The sequence below is a fragment of a genome, unplaced genomic scaffold (genome assembly GCF_019419815.1).
Source record: "Pyrus x bretschneideri cultivar Hongxiangsu unplaced genomic scaffold, Pyrus_bretschneideri_v1 Contig57, whole genome shotgun sequence".
Taxonomy (NCBI): Eukaryota; Viridiplantae; Streptophyta; class Magnoliopsida; order Rosales; family Rosaceae; genus Pyrus; species Pyrus x bretschneideri.
This window is the reverse complement of record NW_025999795.1, coordinates 938,560-951,893: the sequence shown is the minus strand read 5'-3', so window position 1 is coordinate 951,893 and position 13,334 is coordinate 938,560. Positions and strand designations below refer to the sequence as shown.

Here is a 13,334-nt window from a genome sequence, read left to right as displayed (position 1 = left end):
TTTTTTCCATAAATTAACCTCATTATTGAGAGTTACATGAAATGGTTCATTGCTACGTGACGTTTCAATCTAGTAACTGCAATTATTAGCAATGCGGTTTTATGACGTATTGTAAGGCACAGACAAATTCTAGAGTACATGAATTTACAAAACTTGTAAACTTACGTACACCTAATACAATTATAAAACTTCCTTCACTACAATTTTGAATAAAGCTAAGGTCATTTAACCGGCGGATTTGAGCCACTTAAAAGACAATGTATATATTGTTATGGTCAAAGGACTCAAATCGCGAATCCTACACTGATGAGAAATTAGGTTAGGGACGATTAAAACGTCGTAAACTTGCTTTAGCTTCATCTAACTGGTAAAAAAGAGTTTCAAGATTGAACACTCGGTTCATCGGAGCTTTTTTTCGCCTTCCTCCAGTAATTCATCTGAGTTCCGGTTCACTTCCTCGTCTTCAACAATGTGTTCGTTTGGATTTGATTCGGGTTCCAACATTTCTTCCGAGTCGCGAACTGTTTCCTTCCCTCACTTAGCATTTATGCAGCATCATCAGACCAGTTCTGATAGTTTGCTCGGACTTTAACACGTTTTCCGTTGATGTACCGATACTCCCATTTCGGAGGCGGATATTTCTTCTTCAACTTATTGTACTTGTCTAGCATATCTAGCTCCTTAAAGACATTTCCAACCTTTGTAACAATCGAAACATTTGGTTGGACCCCAAGCTCCTCCATGTCAGCAAATATCTGCAACAACAGACAGTTTCCGACAAGTTAAAACTCCTTGCTGCATGAAAAACGAGGATCCAATATACAAGCTAGCATGACATTCGGCCTTTCGGGATATGAGAACGAATCCGTTTATCAATCAAAGTTCCCGGAGTTTCGGATTTGCACCAAGTTTATGCAGTATTACAAGATGCACGGCTCATAGATTGACTTAAGAATCGATACGTTCATAAATCTGCTTACGAAAACGTGGTAGGACTGTAATACCTCAAACATCTTATCGTGCAAGCCGTGTTGGTAGTAAATTGAAATCATTTTGTCGAAGAACATGCGAGGCATGCTTTCCAAGTACTGCGAGAACAACTTAGTCCACAACTCTTCAGCTTCTTCAATCCTCCCATCCTCTGCCAAAGCAGTTAACAGTGTGAAATAGGTCCCCATTGTTCTTCCTTGCCCTTTGCTCAGCATCCACTTCGACACCTACAAAACACACGTCATGTCTTAGATTTCAAAAGTTAAGGCCCATCCATAAACTACCAAAAGGAATTCGAACTCGGGGTGCAAGAGAGTGGAGACCTTGCCCTCACCAACTGGCCTAACTTACGTCGACATTATACATCGAGCATTTTCTTTAGCATTGCCATATTCTAAACTATCAAAGGTAATTTGGACTCAGGCGCAAGAGGGCGGGTACACTAACATGACCAACTGGCCTAACTCACGTCTACGTTACATATTGAACATTTTCAAGCAAGGAGAAAAATCAAACCTGAATTATCCTCTTCCACTCCTTTTGATTCTCAAGGGACTTGAGTGCCTTCTTCACTGTAATTAAAGGGAAATCTAATTCCCAAGCAATGAAAGAATCAAGGGCTCCATAAACTTCCTCTTTCACATTTGACAATCCCTTAATCTACAAAAATTAATTATTATTACAGTTATTTCTCAAAAACCAAGCAAAAATATGGAAATTGAGAAGAAAAAAAGATCAAAGAAATATAAAAGCTTACAGATTCAACAAGTTTGAGGGATTTGGAAACGGTTCCAATCCGTTTATGGGCTTTCCAGACTCTTGGGTATCTGGGTCTTGGACCCTTTTGAGCACATACCTGAAAACTTCGTTGAAAAATATAAATTTGAGAAGAAAGTGACAATCTTTCCGCAACAACAATTTCGAATTATGCAAATGCAGGAAGCACTTCAGTCAGAAGCAGCTTCTACCACTACACTGCTTCTCCTGTGGGGAAATTTGATGAATTCCAGTCCTCGAGTGAAGGCCGGAAGAGAGTGTTTCAACGCAAGCATGCTCGGTAAAGCATTTAAAATCTCAGCTCCAGTTCGTTCAGGCAGCCAGAGAGAAAGTGGCTGCCAGCAGTGGCTCTTTGGTTCTGGTGGAGCAGGAGGGAAGAGGGAGGAGAAGAGAGAAAGACGGAGAAGGCGAGAAAATGAGAGAGAGAGAGAGGAGATCGCCGGCGGAGAAGCTGTCGCGGAGGTTGTAAGGAGTGGGTTGGGTGGCTGTCGTGTACAGTATAGCCGGGTTTGGGTTGTTCCTTCAACTTTATTCTAATCGGTGAAATCCTTTTTTAATTAAAAATCCATGATTATTGGTTTCTTAATTCATTAAAACGTACAATTATAGTTATTTTCGTCAATTCTTTTAAAATTTTCATCAAAATGAGTCACGTGCCACATGAGTGAGCCTAAATCAAGGAGAAAATATGGAAAGCCAAATAAGAAAAGTTATAGTAATGTCTTCTCAACTTTAACCCAATTAAAAAAATAATTTCTCAACTTTAAGTTAATTAGATAAATGATCCCTCGGTTGTGATGACATTGTTAAAAAAAAAATCATAACGGCATATTTTGATAAATTAAAAACCAATAATTATAAATTTTAGTTAAAAAACCATTAGTCCGAATTAAAGTTGAGCGATAATTTTTACAATTTTTTTTAAAAAAAAATGACGCACTTTACCAACTGACGTGGCGGAAACGAGAAAGTGGAGGGAAAGAAAACGTTGTGGAATCAAAACGGGATTCTCAGGTTTCCCTTGGAAAATTCAAATTGCCGCTTAGAAACGAAATAAGCTCTCTGTACGGGGTCGTTTTGGAGTGAGCAGTGACGACGGACGAGTGACGATGGACGACGTCGATCGGTTGTTCGAGTGCTTCAAGTGCGGCATCTCTCCTCCGCGTAAGCTCCCTCTCTTTCTCTCTCATCCGCCCTGTTTGGCTACTGAGAATTCAAAATAAAAAACGAAGAAAATCAAATCTTTTACTCGATTAACAATGTTTTTCATTTGGGAGGTTAAATTAGGGTTTCGAATTGGAAGTATGAGATTCAATTTTCTTTTTATTGCTTGTGGAGTGCATTTTGTAGAGGTTTCAATTAAAGCGTTGTTCTTGATTCATTGAGTTGTTACTGATATTTACAAGATTTGTTATTTTCTTGTCTGACCAGAATCCGCATTGAGGGAAAGGAAGAGAAGCAAAAGCGATTTGAAGCGGAGGAGTAAAACTCCGGAAGTCTCCTCTCCAGGCTCAGCAGAGAACACAAAGAAAAATGCATCAGAATTACAACTTTCCGCCGACAAGGTACTTATGTACAATGAAAATTGGTTTCGTTTTGTGCAAGGCTGCAAATTAATCAACCATATGTTTGATGGAGCATTCGCACGTAATGGTTTTGTGTCCAAGTAACTTGAATTCATGCTAAATTCTTGATTGGTTCGAAGTTCGAATTTTCCCATCCATGTGTCTTGTTGTGTGGAAATTGTTTCTTGGTTGAATGAAGCTTGACCTTTTATTTCGTTGGTAGTTGAAATGTTCTTTAACTGTGTTTATCGGTGACTTTGATTTTTGTCCTGCTGATTTTCTGATTCAGTCTGGTCCTACAAGTGTTAAACCAAACAAGTTTAATCGTCAAAAGGAGTTTTCCCCAGTTGTATTCTATGGATCTCCACACGGTGTGCCCCCCAAAAAACCATCAAGGTCGTTTCTGCGACTGCTACGTGAAATACGTATTGATCTCGCTGCACAAAAAAGGTTGACTTCAAGGTATTTGTGTATTTCTTTGTCCACGCAGTCATGCTTTAAGAAGGTTCTTTTCTCTTGTGATACTCTTTTACAATGTGACTCGACCCTTGTTTTTGGTTCATTTAGGAAGGAAGTATGGACTACGTTTCCAAGGCAGGATGAAGCAATGCAGTTTGCCAAAGGGCATGAGAATGTTCATGTATTTAGTTATCAAGATCATTATAGTGGACAGAGAAGGTTCCTCGTTTCAACCTATAACGATTTTTGGAGAAGGTTACCTTGTCCTTTTCGATTTTTTATACTTTTTCACCATATGAGGTATTATATTTTTTTTATATTTGTACTGCTTTCGTTTCCTTTTTCAGGTATAAAAATATGAATCCCAAGTTCCGTCACCACTACGAAGTGATCCAGGAGGTGACCTATTTTCCTTCCTTTTATTTAATAGAAGCAATAAATGGGTACCGTGTGCAGAAAACTGATTTCTGTTCTAGGTTGTGGTTCCTATAATTGGAATGTGTTGCTTTCAGGGTTTGCCGTGTCACCTTTATTTTGACTTGGAATTCAGTAGAAGGGACAATGCAGACAGAAATGGAGATGAAATGGTTGACCTCTTGATAGCAGCCATTTATGAAGCCCTGCTTGAAAAGTATTCTATTATTGGAAACAAGGAATGGATATTGGAGCTTGATTCCTCTAATGAAGGTGGGTCACAATTATTACTCCTTCCCTTGTATATGAGGCTGATGTCTATGTGCATTTAAATTTTCATCGAGTCTAAAGATAGATACCATATATGGGTTTTGATTTCTGTTTCATAACGTCATCTATTGTATATAATTTCCTGGCGAGGTTCTTGAAGTTGATTGTCACTTATGGTTATACTTTCGTGCAGCAAAGTTCTCTCGTCACCTAATCATTCGCATAGAAAAGGCTGCTTTTAAGGACAACTCACATGCAGGTGCATTTGTAACTGAGGTATCATTTCATTATGATATTTGTACGTTGTTTCTTAGGATGCCTTTTGCTTGATTAAATTTAAAAATGGGAATTTATTTCATTACCTATAGCTTCTTTTTATTGTGATGAACAGAAATCTGCTGCATTTACTACGATTTTTCCATTTTATATTCCCTGTAGAAATATCAACTATTGTCACTGTGATGACATATATCAGATATGCTCACGGATTTCAAGTGCAAAGGAGAGAGATGGAAGATTTGGAAACTTATTTATCAGAAAAGATTCAAGCTCATCCGACTCCCCTAGTAAACTATTTGTGGACACTGCTGTATATACCCGAAATCGTTGCTTTCGTTTAGCTCTGTCATCAAAGGCAGGGAAGAATTCAGTGCTTCTGCCTACTGGGCGTTTCAAAGCCAACAAGATGGTATTGCCACCCTTCCGATTAATATAACAGTTGCAACCTGGAGCTTTGTTAGTGATGTTTTGATTTTACGCGTTGACTACATAATAATCATATAATCAACGGTATGTTATTTAACAGCAGTGTGAGGGGGAGATGTTCATGGCATCCTTGATCTGCAATTTGGATGTTGATTGTGAAAAGCTTCTAGTATGCAAACCAGATCTTGATTGTATAAAGACTCTGCATTTTGACACTGAGGTTCCAAAACCGTTCTACACTCTTGATGCTTACAGATATGAGATAACCATAAGCATAATGACATTAGTGCATTTTAACTATATCAAATGCTTTCTTGATACAGGTAAACTGTGGTCTTGGAAAATGTTACAGTTGGCCCCAAGAATATGCACTGAATGGTTGCACAAGTGGTGCTTCAGCAACATACTTCCTGGGCAAATCTCCATTTCCAGCTTTGGATGCATTTGTAGAATCTGTTGCGACCATTGGAAATGTATCAGGTGGTACCTTGTAGCCGGCATCAGAAAAGTTTGATAATTTTCTGCAGTCACTTTGTAAATAACTTGCTGCTTCTCCAGGTAAAATTCGGAGCTGGTATTGGCTCTCAGAGTTTGCACTCATGGTCTACAGCATGTCAAGAAATAGATACTGTGAGCGAATTGGCAGACAGCATAAAAGCAATCACGGTAAATCTAATATGTTGTTGGTATCTTAATTCATGACTCTGATTCCTGTCTGCTTATACACACGTGAAGGTATTGTCTGGAACTTGCCCTACGCTTTTTTTCTTATATGTAACACAGAACCTGCTAATGCGCGTGATGGTTCTATTGGTTAGTGATATACGTTGCTGACCTCAGAAGGGCTTCTTATTATCAGAAATGTCATGATCCTGACTGCAGAGGTGCAAAAAAAATTTCAATTTCTGTAAATATTTACCTATTTTTAATCTCCTTTAATCAATAAGCGATCACTTTCAACTTGCATATGATGGCGACAGGTTATCGTTCTGCCTCGCGACCAATTCCATGGGAAATCATCCCTGACATGGTGTATGAAAATAAAAATGATCCTGAATCTGTTCTCTATGGTGATGAGAAAATGAGAGGCAGCTGCGTTACAGATTCATGGTGGCGTGAAGCCATTAGAGTTGCAGATGATGTCGAGAATAAGCAAAATTCTTTAGGGATCAGTAATATGGTGAGGCTACATTTTCTGAACATCTGTCCTAGTTTATCCTACTGTTTGTCTCTTTTCTGTTTAGTTTTGCTCACTGGGTGCAGTGAAAGGGATGGAACCAATCTTCTCGTTTTCCTGAAATCTGATTTGTCTGAGTTTCCTCGACGAATAGGAAAACATCAATTCCGATGATGAAGACTGGTGGATGGCTGTGGAAAGGACTGCATCCCAAGCTGAATTAGCGCATGTCAACTGATTCGAGGTCTAGTACATTGCCTGGCGATCCTTCCGGATATTTGGTTCTGCAGCATTTCGTCGTGGAAGACGGAATTACCGACCATTCCTACATGTGGTCCTTATGGGTTATGGCCCCGTTTGTTACACGGTACTAGAAAAGCTAGGAAATCACCACGGTTGATTTCGAAGAGAATTAATTTCATTACACAATTTTGAGAGAGACATTACCCAAACCCATAATTTCAAGAATGAAAATTGTTGCCCTTCGTTGGAGCGCGTCACTTATGGATTCCCATCATCTACATTTAGCGCATTTACCCTCGTTAACGTAACATGATAGAGAGTGATCAGTTTATTAGACACTTGGCAACCAAGATTTTTCATTCCTTGAATAAACTAACTAATAGAAAATAAAATATAACTAATTTGATATAATTGCTAGATAATGTGTTATATTTCAAAACTATTAAATTATTAAGAGTGGTTGAATATGGCAATACGAATAAATACACAAGACTCAGAATCCCTCTATATGGGGCACTCAACCAAACAAGCTACAAATTAAGAATAAGAACCCTATCAGGAAATCATGCTATGGAGAAATCATTAAAACATAAACAAGTGACAACTAAGAGTAGCAACTCAATGGGAATTCATACGCAAACAGTCACAATTGTAGAATACCACCTCATGAGGCATTCCTACACCCAGTTAGCAATCTTAAAAGGTAGTAACACACATTTTATCAATGATTCAAAAGCCTTAACCACATTAAAGTACTGTTTCTATGAAATCATTTGACGTACTTGGCCTTCTTGCATCCCTGATTCACAAAAACCCATACAATTTGAGTGTTAATTTTTATAATTAAAAAAAAAAGAATAAATTAAAATTAATTAATTTTGTTCGATATGGGTCAGGTATGTTTGCTTCTACAGTACGGTACCTTTGTAGTGGTCGATGAAGTCGGACTTAGTCTTGCAGCACCCGCAGTTCGAGCATTTGCCGCAGTCCTAATGTCTATCCTTCTGATGAACTTGATGTTAGGATATAGCCAATGTGTCACAATTGTATTGGAGGCTCTTAGGGTTAGTTATAGGTGTGTTGTCTTTATAAGACAAGTTGGTCATAATTGTTGTAATGAAAAACAGAAGTTTCCCTCTCTTCTTTCTCTCTCTACTTCTTCGTGGTTTTCACCTCCACTGCTTCTCTGCATTACATACAGTAGCATTGTTATCATGGTATCATCGCCGGCAATGGCTGACGCCGTCGCCTGACGATCCCGGTGCTTCCGCTTTTCTTCGTTCTTGTTCCGGTAGTGTTCTCTGGATCGCTGGAATTTGGTTGGTTACTCAAACCCTAGAATTTTGGGGATTCTTGAGTCTGTCTGTGCTTTTCCTCTCGTTCGTCGATGTTGTTGAGGTTCGTCGCTCTGGTTGAAGGTATCTGTTTAGTTTCTTGATTTCTTGACTTCATTTTGTGAGTCTTGCTGTGAATCTTGTTATGGATTGAGGCGTTGATTGTTAGTTTCTACTAGTCAATTGCTTGCTTCTCGTTGGTTGTTGGTGTGTTTGTTGAAGATTTCTGCTACTTGCTGATCAATTGTTGTGGTTCTTGTTTGCGATTCTTGATTCCTGCCAGTTGAAGCAAAGATTGTTATTTGTTGATTAAACATGGTGACTCATGCACAATTAGCTTATTCAATCGCCTATTTCTTCCCTGATGTGTTGGCAATACTGTTACAGTTAGAACTTAGATGATTAAAACCAAAAAGATAATGTAGATAACCCAAATATAATCAGAGAGAGAGATCAGTTTATGTGACACTTTGGCAATTAAGATTTTTCTTTGCTTGAATAAACTAACTAATAGAAAATAAAATATAACTAATTAGATATAATTGCTAGATAATTTGTCATATTTCAAAACCGTTAAATTGTTAAGAGTAGTTGAATATGACAATACGAATAAATGCACAAGCGCCAAATGTAGAGACTCGGAATCCCTATATATGGGGAACTCAACCAAACAAGCTACAAATTAAGAATAGGAACGCTATCGGGAAATCATCCTCTGGGTAAATCATTCAAACACAAACAAGTGACAATTAAGAGTAGCAACTCAATGAGGAATTCATTCAAACGCAAACAAGTCACAACTATAGATTACCACCCCATGCGGCATTACTACAAACAGTTAGCAATTTTAAAAAGTAGTAACACTATGTTAGGCATTTTATAAATGGTTCAAAGCCTTAACCACATTACAGTACTGTTTTCATGAAATCATTTGACGTACTTGGCCTTCTTGCATATTCACAAAAACTAATACAATTTGAGTATTAATTTTTATAATTAAAAAATAATAAGGGATAAAATAAAATTAATTAATTTTGTTCAGTATGGGTCGGGTATGTTTGCTTTTACGGTATCTGGATAGCCAAATGGTCTGTGAAGCAGGACTTAGTCTTGAAGCAGCACCCGCTGCTCGAACATTAGTCGTAGTCATGGTGGCTGTTCTTCTGATGAACTTGAAAGGCTTTATTGGTGCCAAAGCGTTTGAAAACTTGGTCTGCCGCCTATGCTTTAGAAGATTTGGCACCAAGAAAGCCTTTCAAGTTCATCAGAAGGACAACCACCAGGACTGTGGCAAAAGCTCGAGCTGCAGGTGCTGCTTCAAGACTAAGTCCGACTTCACCGACCATTTGGCTATCCAGGTATCGTACCGTAAAAGCAAACATACCCAACCTATATTGAGCAAAATTAACTAATTTTATTTTATACCTTAATATTTTTTAGTTATAAAAATTAATACTCAAAATGTATGGGTTTTTGTGAATCAGGGATGCAAGTACGTCAAATGATTTCATGGACACAATACTGTAATGTGGTTAAGGCTCTGAACCATTGATAAAATGCCTAACATAGTGTTACTACTTTTTAAGATTGCTAACTGTTTGTAGTAATGCTGCATGGGGTTGTATTCTACCGTTGTGACTTGTTTGTGTTTGAATGAATTCCCCATTGAGTTGCTACACTTCATTGTCACTTGTTTTTGTTTGAATGATTTCGCCATAGGATGATATCCCGATAGAGTTCCTATTCTTAATTTGTAGCTTGTTTGGTTGAGTGCCCCGTATATAGGGATTCCAAGTCTCTACATTTGGCGCTTGTGCATTTATTCGTATTGTCATATTCGACCACTCTTAACAATTTAATGGTTTTGAAATATGACACATTATCTAGCAATTATATCTAATTAGTTATATTTTATTTTCTATTAGTTAATTCATTTAAGGAAAGAAAATATTGGTTGCCAAGTGTCACATAAACTGATCTCTCTCTGATTATATTTGGGTTATCTACAATCTCTTTTTGGTTGGATATTGGAGCTTGATTCCTCTAATGAACGTGGGTCACAATTATTACTCCTTCCCTCCCTTATATATGAGCCTGATGTCTATGTGCATTTAAATTTTCATGGAGTCTAAATATTGACACCATATATGGGTATTTTTGTTTCATAACGTCATCTATCATATATAATTTCATAGATTGTCACTTATGGTTATACTTTCGTGCAGCAAAGTTCTCTCGTCACCTAATGATTCGCATAGAAAAGACTGCTTTTAATGACAACTCACATGCAGGTTTGTCACTGAGGTATCATTTCATTATGATATTTGTACGTTGTTTCTTAGGATGTCTTTTTCTCGATTAAATTTAAAAATGGGAATTTATTTCATTACCTATAGCTTATTTTTATTGTGATGAACAGAAATCTGCTGCATTTACTTCAATTTTTCTTTTTTATATTTCCTGTAGAAATATGAACTGTTGTCACTGTGATGACATATTATCAGACATGCTCACGGATTTCAAGTGCAAAGGAGAGAGATGGAAGATTTGGAAACTTATTTATCAGAAAAGATTCAAGCTCCTCTGACTCCCCTAGTAAACTATTTGTGGACACTGCTGTATATACCCGAAATCGTTGCTTTTGTTTAGCTCTATCATCAAAGGCAGGGAAGAATTCAGTGCTTCTGCCTACTGGGCGTTTCAAAGCCAACAGGATGGTATTGCCACCCTTCCGATTAATATAACAGTTGCAACCTGGAGCTTTGTTAGTGGTGTTTTGATTTTATGCATTGACTACATAATGTTTTGATCGTATAATCAACGCTATGTTATTTAACAGCAGGGTGAGGAGATGTTCATGGCATCCTTGATCTGCAATTTGGATGTTGGTTGTGAAAAGCTTCTATTATGCAAACCAGATCTTGATTGTATAAGGGCACTGCATTTTGACACCGAGGTAATTGGGATTCCAAAACCGTTCCATACTCTCGATGCTTACAGATATGAGATAACCATAAGCATAATGACATAAGTGCATTTTAACTATATCAAATGCTTTCTTGATACAGGTAAACCGCGGTCTTGGAAAATGTTACAGTTGGCCCCAAGAATATGCATTGAATGGTTGCACAAGTGGTGCTTCAGCAACATAATTCCTGGGCAAATCTCCGTTTCCAGCTTTGGATGCATTTGTAGAATCTGTTGCGACCATTGGAAATGTATCAGGTGGTACCTTGTAGCCTGCATCAGAAAAGTTTGATAATTTTCTGCTGTCACTTTATAAATAACTCGCTGCTTATACACAATTGATAGCACTTGATATGGTCCGTACGTCTGTATTTTGTCTGGAACTTGCCCTATGCTTTTTTTTTTCTTATATGTAACACAGAACCTGCTAATGCGCGTGATGAAGAACGCGGTTTAGACTGGTAGCGGTGTGGAATTACAATCTAACATGCCTACTGCCTATGCGACCCTTGGACTGGTTATGATAGACAAAAGTATTGCTCGATATATATAGTATGTATGTGCGTCTGCATTTTTTCTTATATGTCAAAAATAAAATACCGAATCTCAGACGGGAGTTATATAATGCAGATCACGAAAATAAATAAACAAACTCCAAAGAAATAAAACAAGCTCTTTGGAGGCCACCAAAATTATCAGGTTCACGGCCACCAAAATTAATTGTTGTGTGACGATCATAATCATGGGTGAAGTATATGCAATTCGATCGGCACCCGGGAATATAAGAAGCCAGAACCGCAACGGAAGAGTTATCTCCGGAAAAGACATCACCTAAGCTTTTTTTTTCTCAATCCACTCGCTCTTCAAAGAATACAACTTGAAAATTTCAAATTTTTCTGTCACACGTTTTTCACGATCATAGTCGTAATCAATATACCTAACAGCCATTAACAACTCCTCATTGTTTACACTCACGAGATATAGCGTCGTAAAACGTTCGTCTACTCTCTTTGTAGTAATAAATTTTATATCCGAAATGGAACCAGCAGTAATGTCAAAAGATAAGGTCATTTCTAACCAAAGGCTGGCTAAAGGGCTCCTTTAATTTACCATCTCCAACCGAGAGCCAAAGGGTCATAGAGCTCGTTTTAGCCCTATCACAAAAAACCGTCTCCAACCGAGGAAGGGCTATAGTATGGAATGTGAAAAATTGAAATAAAATGAGGTAATATAGTATGGAATAGTGAAAAATATGTGAGAAATGGTGTAGAAAAAAATTAGAAAAAAAAAAAGCGCTGCGGGGCATAAAAAGAAAAAGTGGGCTGGGACCATAAATAAAAAATTAAGCCCTAAATCCTAAAGTGGGCTGGGCAATGGAAAAGAACCAAAAAAATAAAAAAGGGCTGGGCTAATGGAAAAGAACAAAAAAAAAAATTTTGAAATTGGGCTAGCCAGCGAGCTAGCTGCAAGTGGCCAGCCGGTTGACCCTTTGATCATTTCAGATTTCGTGGGGCCCACAAGCGCTTTGATTTAGTTCTCAGTTTAAGACGACTTTCAAGCGTTTTTCGGCTCTCTAACCCTTTGAATCTTCGGTTGGAGATGATCTAAAAGTTGCGGCTCATCACCACCAATAGCATAGAATTGATTTTGAACCGGAACAACTTCGAAAAGTACGAACCTCAGGTCTTCGATGTAAGTCCAAAGACCTCAGGTCTTCGATGTAAGTCCACATTTTGTCTTTGTTGAGTCTAGTAAAAGCCAACTGACAACAATCTTCATATATGAGAGATTTTTCAGTGTGATCAGTACCATTTCCTATTAAAACATATGGTATACCATTTGTGTTCCCGTCACAATGAAAAACTTCTCCTTCGTATATGACCAACACAACGCAATGGTCTGCATCTAGTTCGATCAGCTGTAATTGTAGCCTTGTAAACACCATAGTTACGCCTCAAAATCCATATGTATTCCCAGCTTGGAGGGTTGAACAGAGGAAGACAGATGACTGAATTTTCTTTCACTTTCCTGCCTTTAACCCTAAACACCGGATTGATTAAGGTTATCGTAAAATCCTCTTCCACAGCTATTAACCATCCTTTTGATGATCCACAAAATCGTTTTTTTGATAATTTTAGCTATATCACCTCCACACACAGTTGTTGCCGGTAGAAAACAAGAGCATCGGAGCACGATGACGAGTCGACATGGTAGAAAAGCGTATTGCATTATCCTTCGTTTTACGATGCCATGACTTACACACCATACCAAATAGGAAGTGGTCTCTGTCTAATGTCAATCTCTCTGAAATTAAACCCACAACCTCTGCAGGCAAGTTTGCCCAATCTACAAAAACCAAAAAGAAAAAAATAATTAAATTACGAGCTAGTCCGAGATTTGCAATACTATCAACATGATGCAACGAGAGAGGCT

At 38.0% G+C, this 13,334-nt stretch overlaps 3 protein-coding genes across 16 annotated transcripts; 2 read left to right on the top strand and 1 right to left on the bottom strand.

Moving 5' to 3' along the window:
• Positions 1-126: 126 nt before the first annotated feature.
• LOC103964338 (pentatricopeptide repeat-containing protein At4g21190-like) lies at positions 127-2,269 on the bottom strand. Its single transcript, XM_048570990.1, has 5 exons — positions 1,959-2,269; positions 1,748-1,846; positions 1,507-1,650; positions 1,005-1,217; positions 127-755 (listed from the first exon to the last, which is right to left on the bottom strand). The coding sequence occupies exons 1-5, from the start codon at positions 2,040-2,042 to the stop codon at positions 546-548; spliced, it is 750 nt and encodes a 249-aa protein (XP_048426947.1). The 5' UTR covers positions 2,043-2,269; the 3' UTR covers positions 127-545.
• A 503-nt stretch (positions 2,270-2,772) lies between these two features.
• LOC103964337 (DNA-directed primase/polymerase protein) lies at positions 2,773-6,843 on the top strand. 3 transcript variants are annotated; one of them, XM_048571178.1, is made up of 14 exons: positions 2,773-2,931; positions 3,199-3,332; positions 3,622-3,782; positions 3,900-4,046; positions 4,139-4,190; positions 4,304-4,478; positions 4,669-4,751; positions 4,951-5,163; positions 5,281-5,400; positions 5,504-5,660; positions 5,739-5,846; positions 5,999-6,064; positions 6,161-6,360; positions 6,512-6,843. In XM_048571178.1, the coding sequence occupies exons 1-14, from the start codon at positions 2,877-2,879 to the stop codon at positions 6,593-6,595; spliced, it is 1,755 nt and encodes a 584-aa protein (XP_048427135.1). In that variant the 5' UTR covers positions 2,773-2,876; the 3' UTR covers positions 6,596-6,843. The 3 variants fall into 3 exon arrangements, with proteins under 3 accessions (XP_048427135.1, XP_048427134.1, XP_009375545.2); XM_048571177.1 differs by having other exon boundaries at positions 3,622-3,794; positions 5,284-5,400; XM_009377270.2 differs by having other exon boundaries at positions 3,622-3,794.
• A 694-nt stretch (positions 6,844-7,537) lies between these two features.
• On the top strand, positions 7,538-11,451 carry LOC103964335. 12 transcript variants are annotated; one of them, XR_007253395.1, is made up of 6 exons: positions 7,538-8,018; positions 8,218-9,986; positions 10,160-10,238; positions 10,439-10,651; positions 10,774-10,890; positions 11,003-11,451. XR_007253395.1 is itself a non-coding variant. In XM_048571180.1 (6 exons), the coding sequence occupies exons 3-6, from the start codon at positions 10,208-10,210 to the stop codon at positions 11,084-11,086; spliced, it is 432 nt and encodes a 143-aa protein (XP_048427137.1). In that variant the 5' UTR covers positions 7,591-8,018; positions 8,218-9,986; positions 10,160-10,207; the 3' UTR covers positions 11,087-11,451. The 12 variants fall into 12 exon arrangements, 8 of the variants coding, with proteins under 8 accessions (XP_048427144.1, XP_048427137.1, XP_048427138.1 ...); XR_007253394.1 differs by having other exon boundaries at positions 7,539-8,018; positions 10,160-10,225; positions 10,401-10,651; XR_007253393.1 differs by having other exon boundaries at positions 7,539-8,018; positions 10,401-10,651.
• Positions 11,452-13,334: the final 1,883 nt, after the last annotated feature.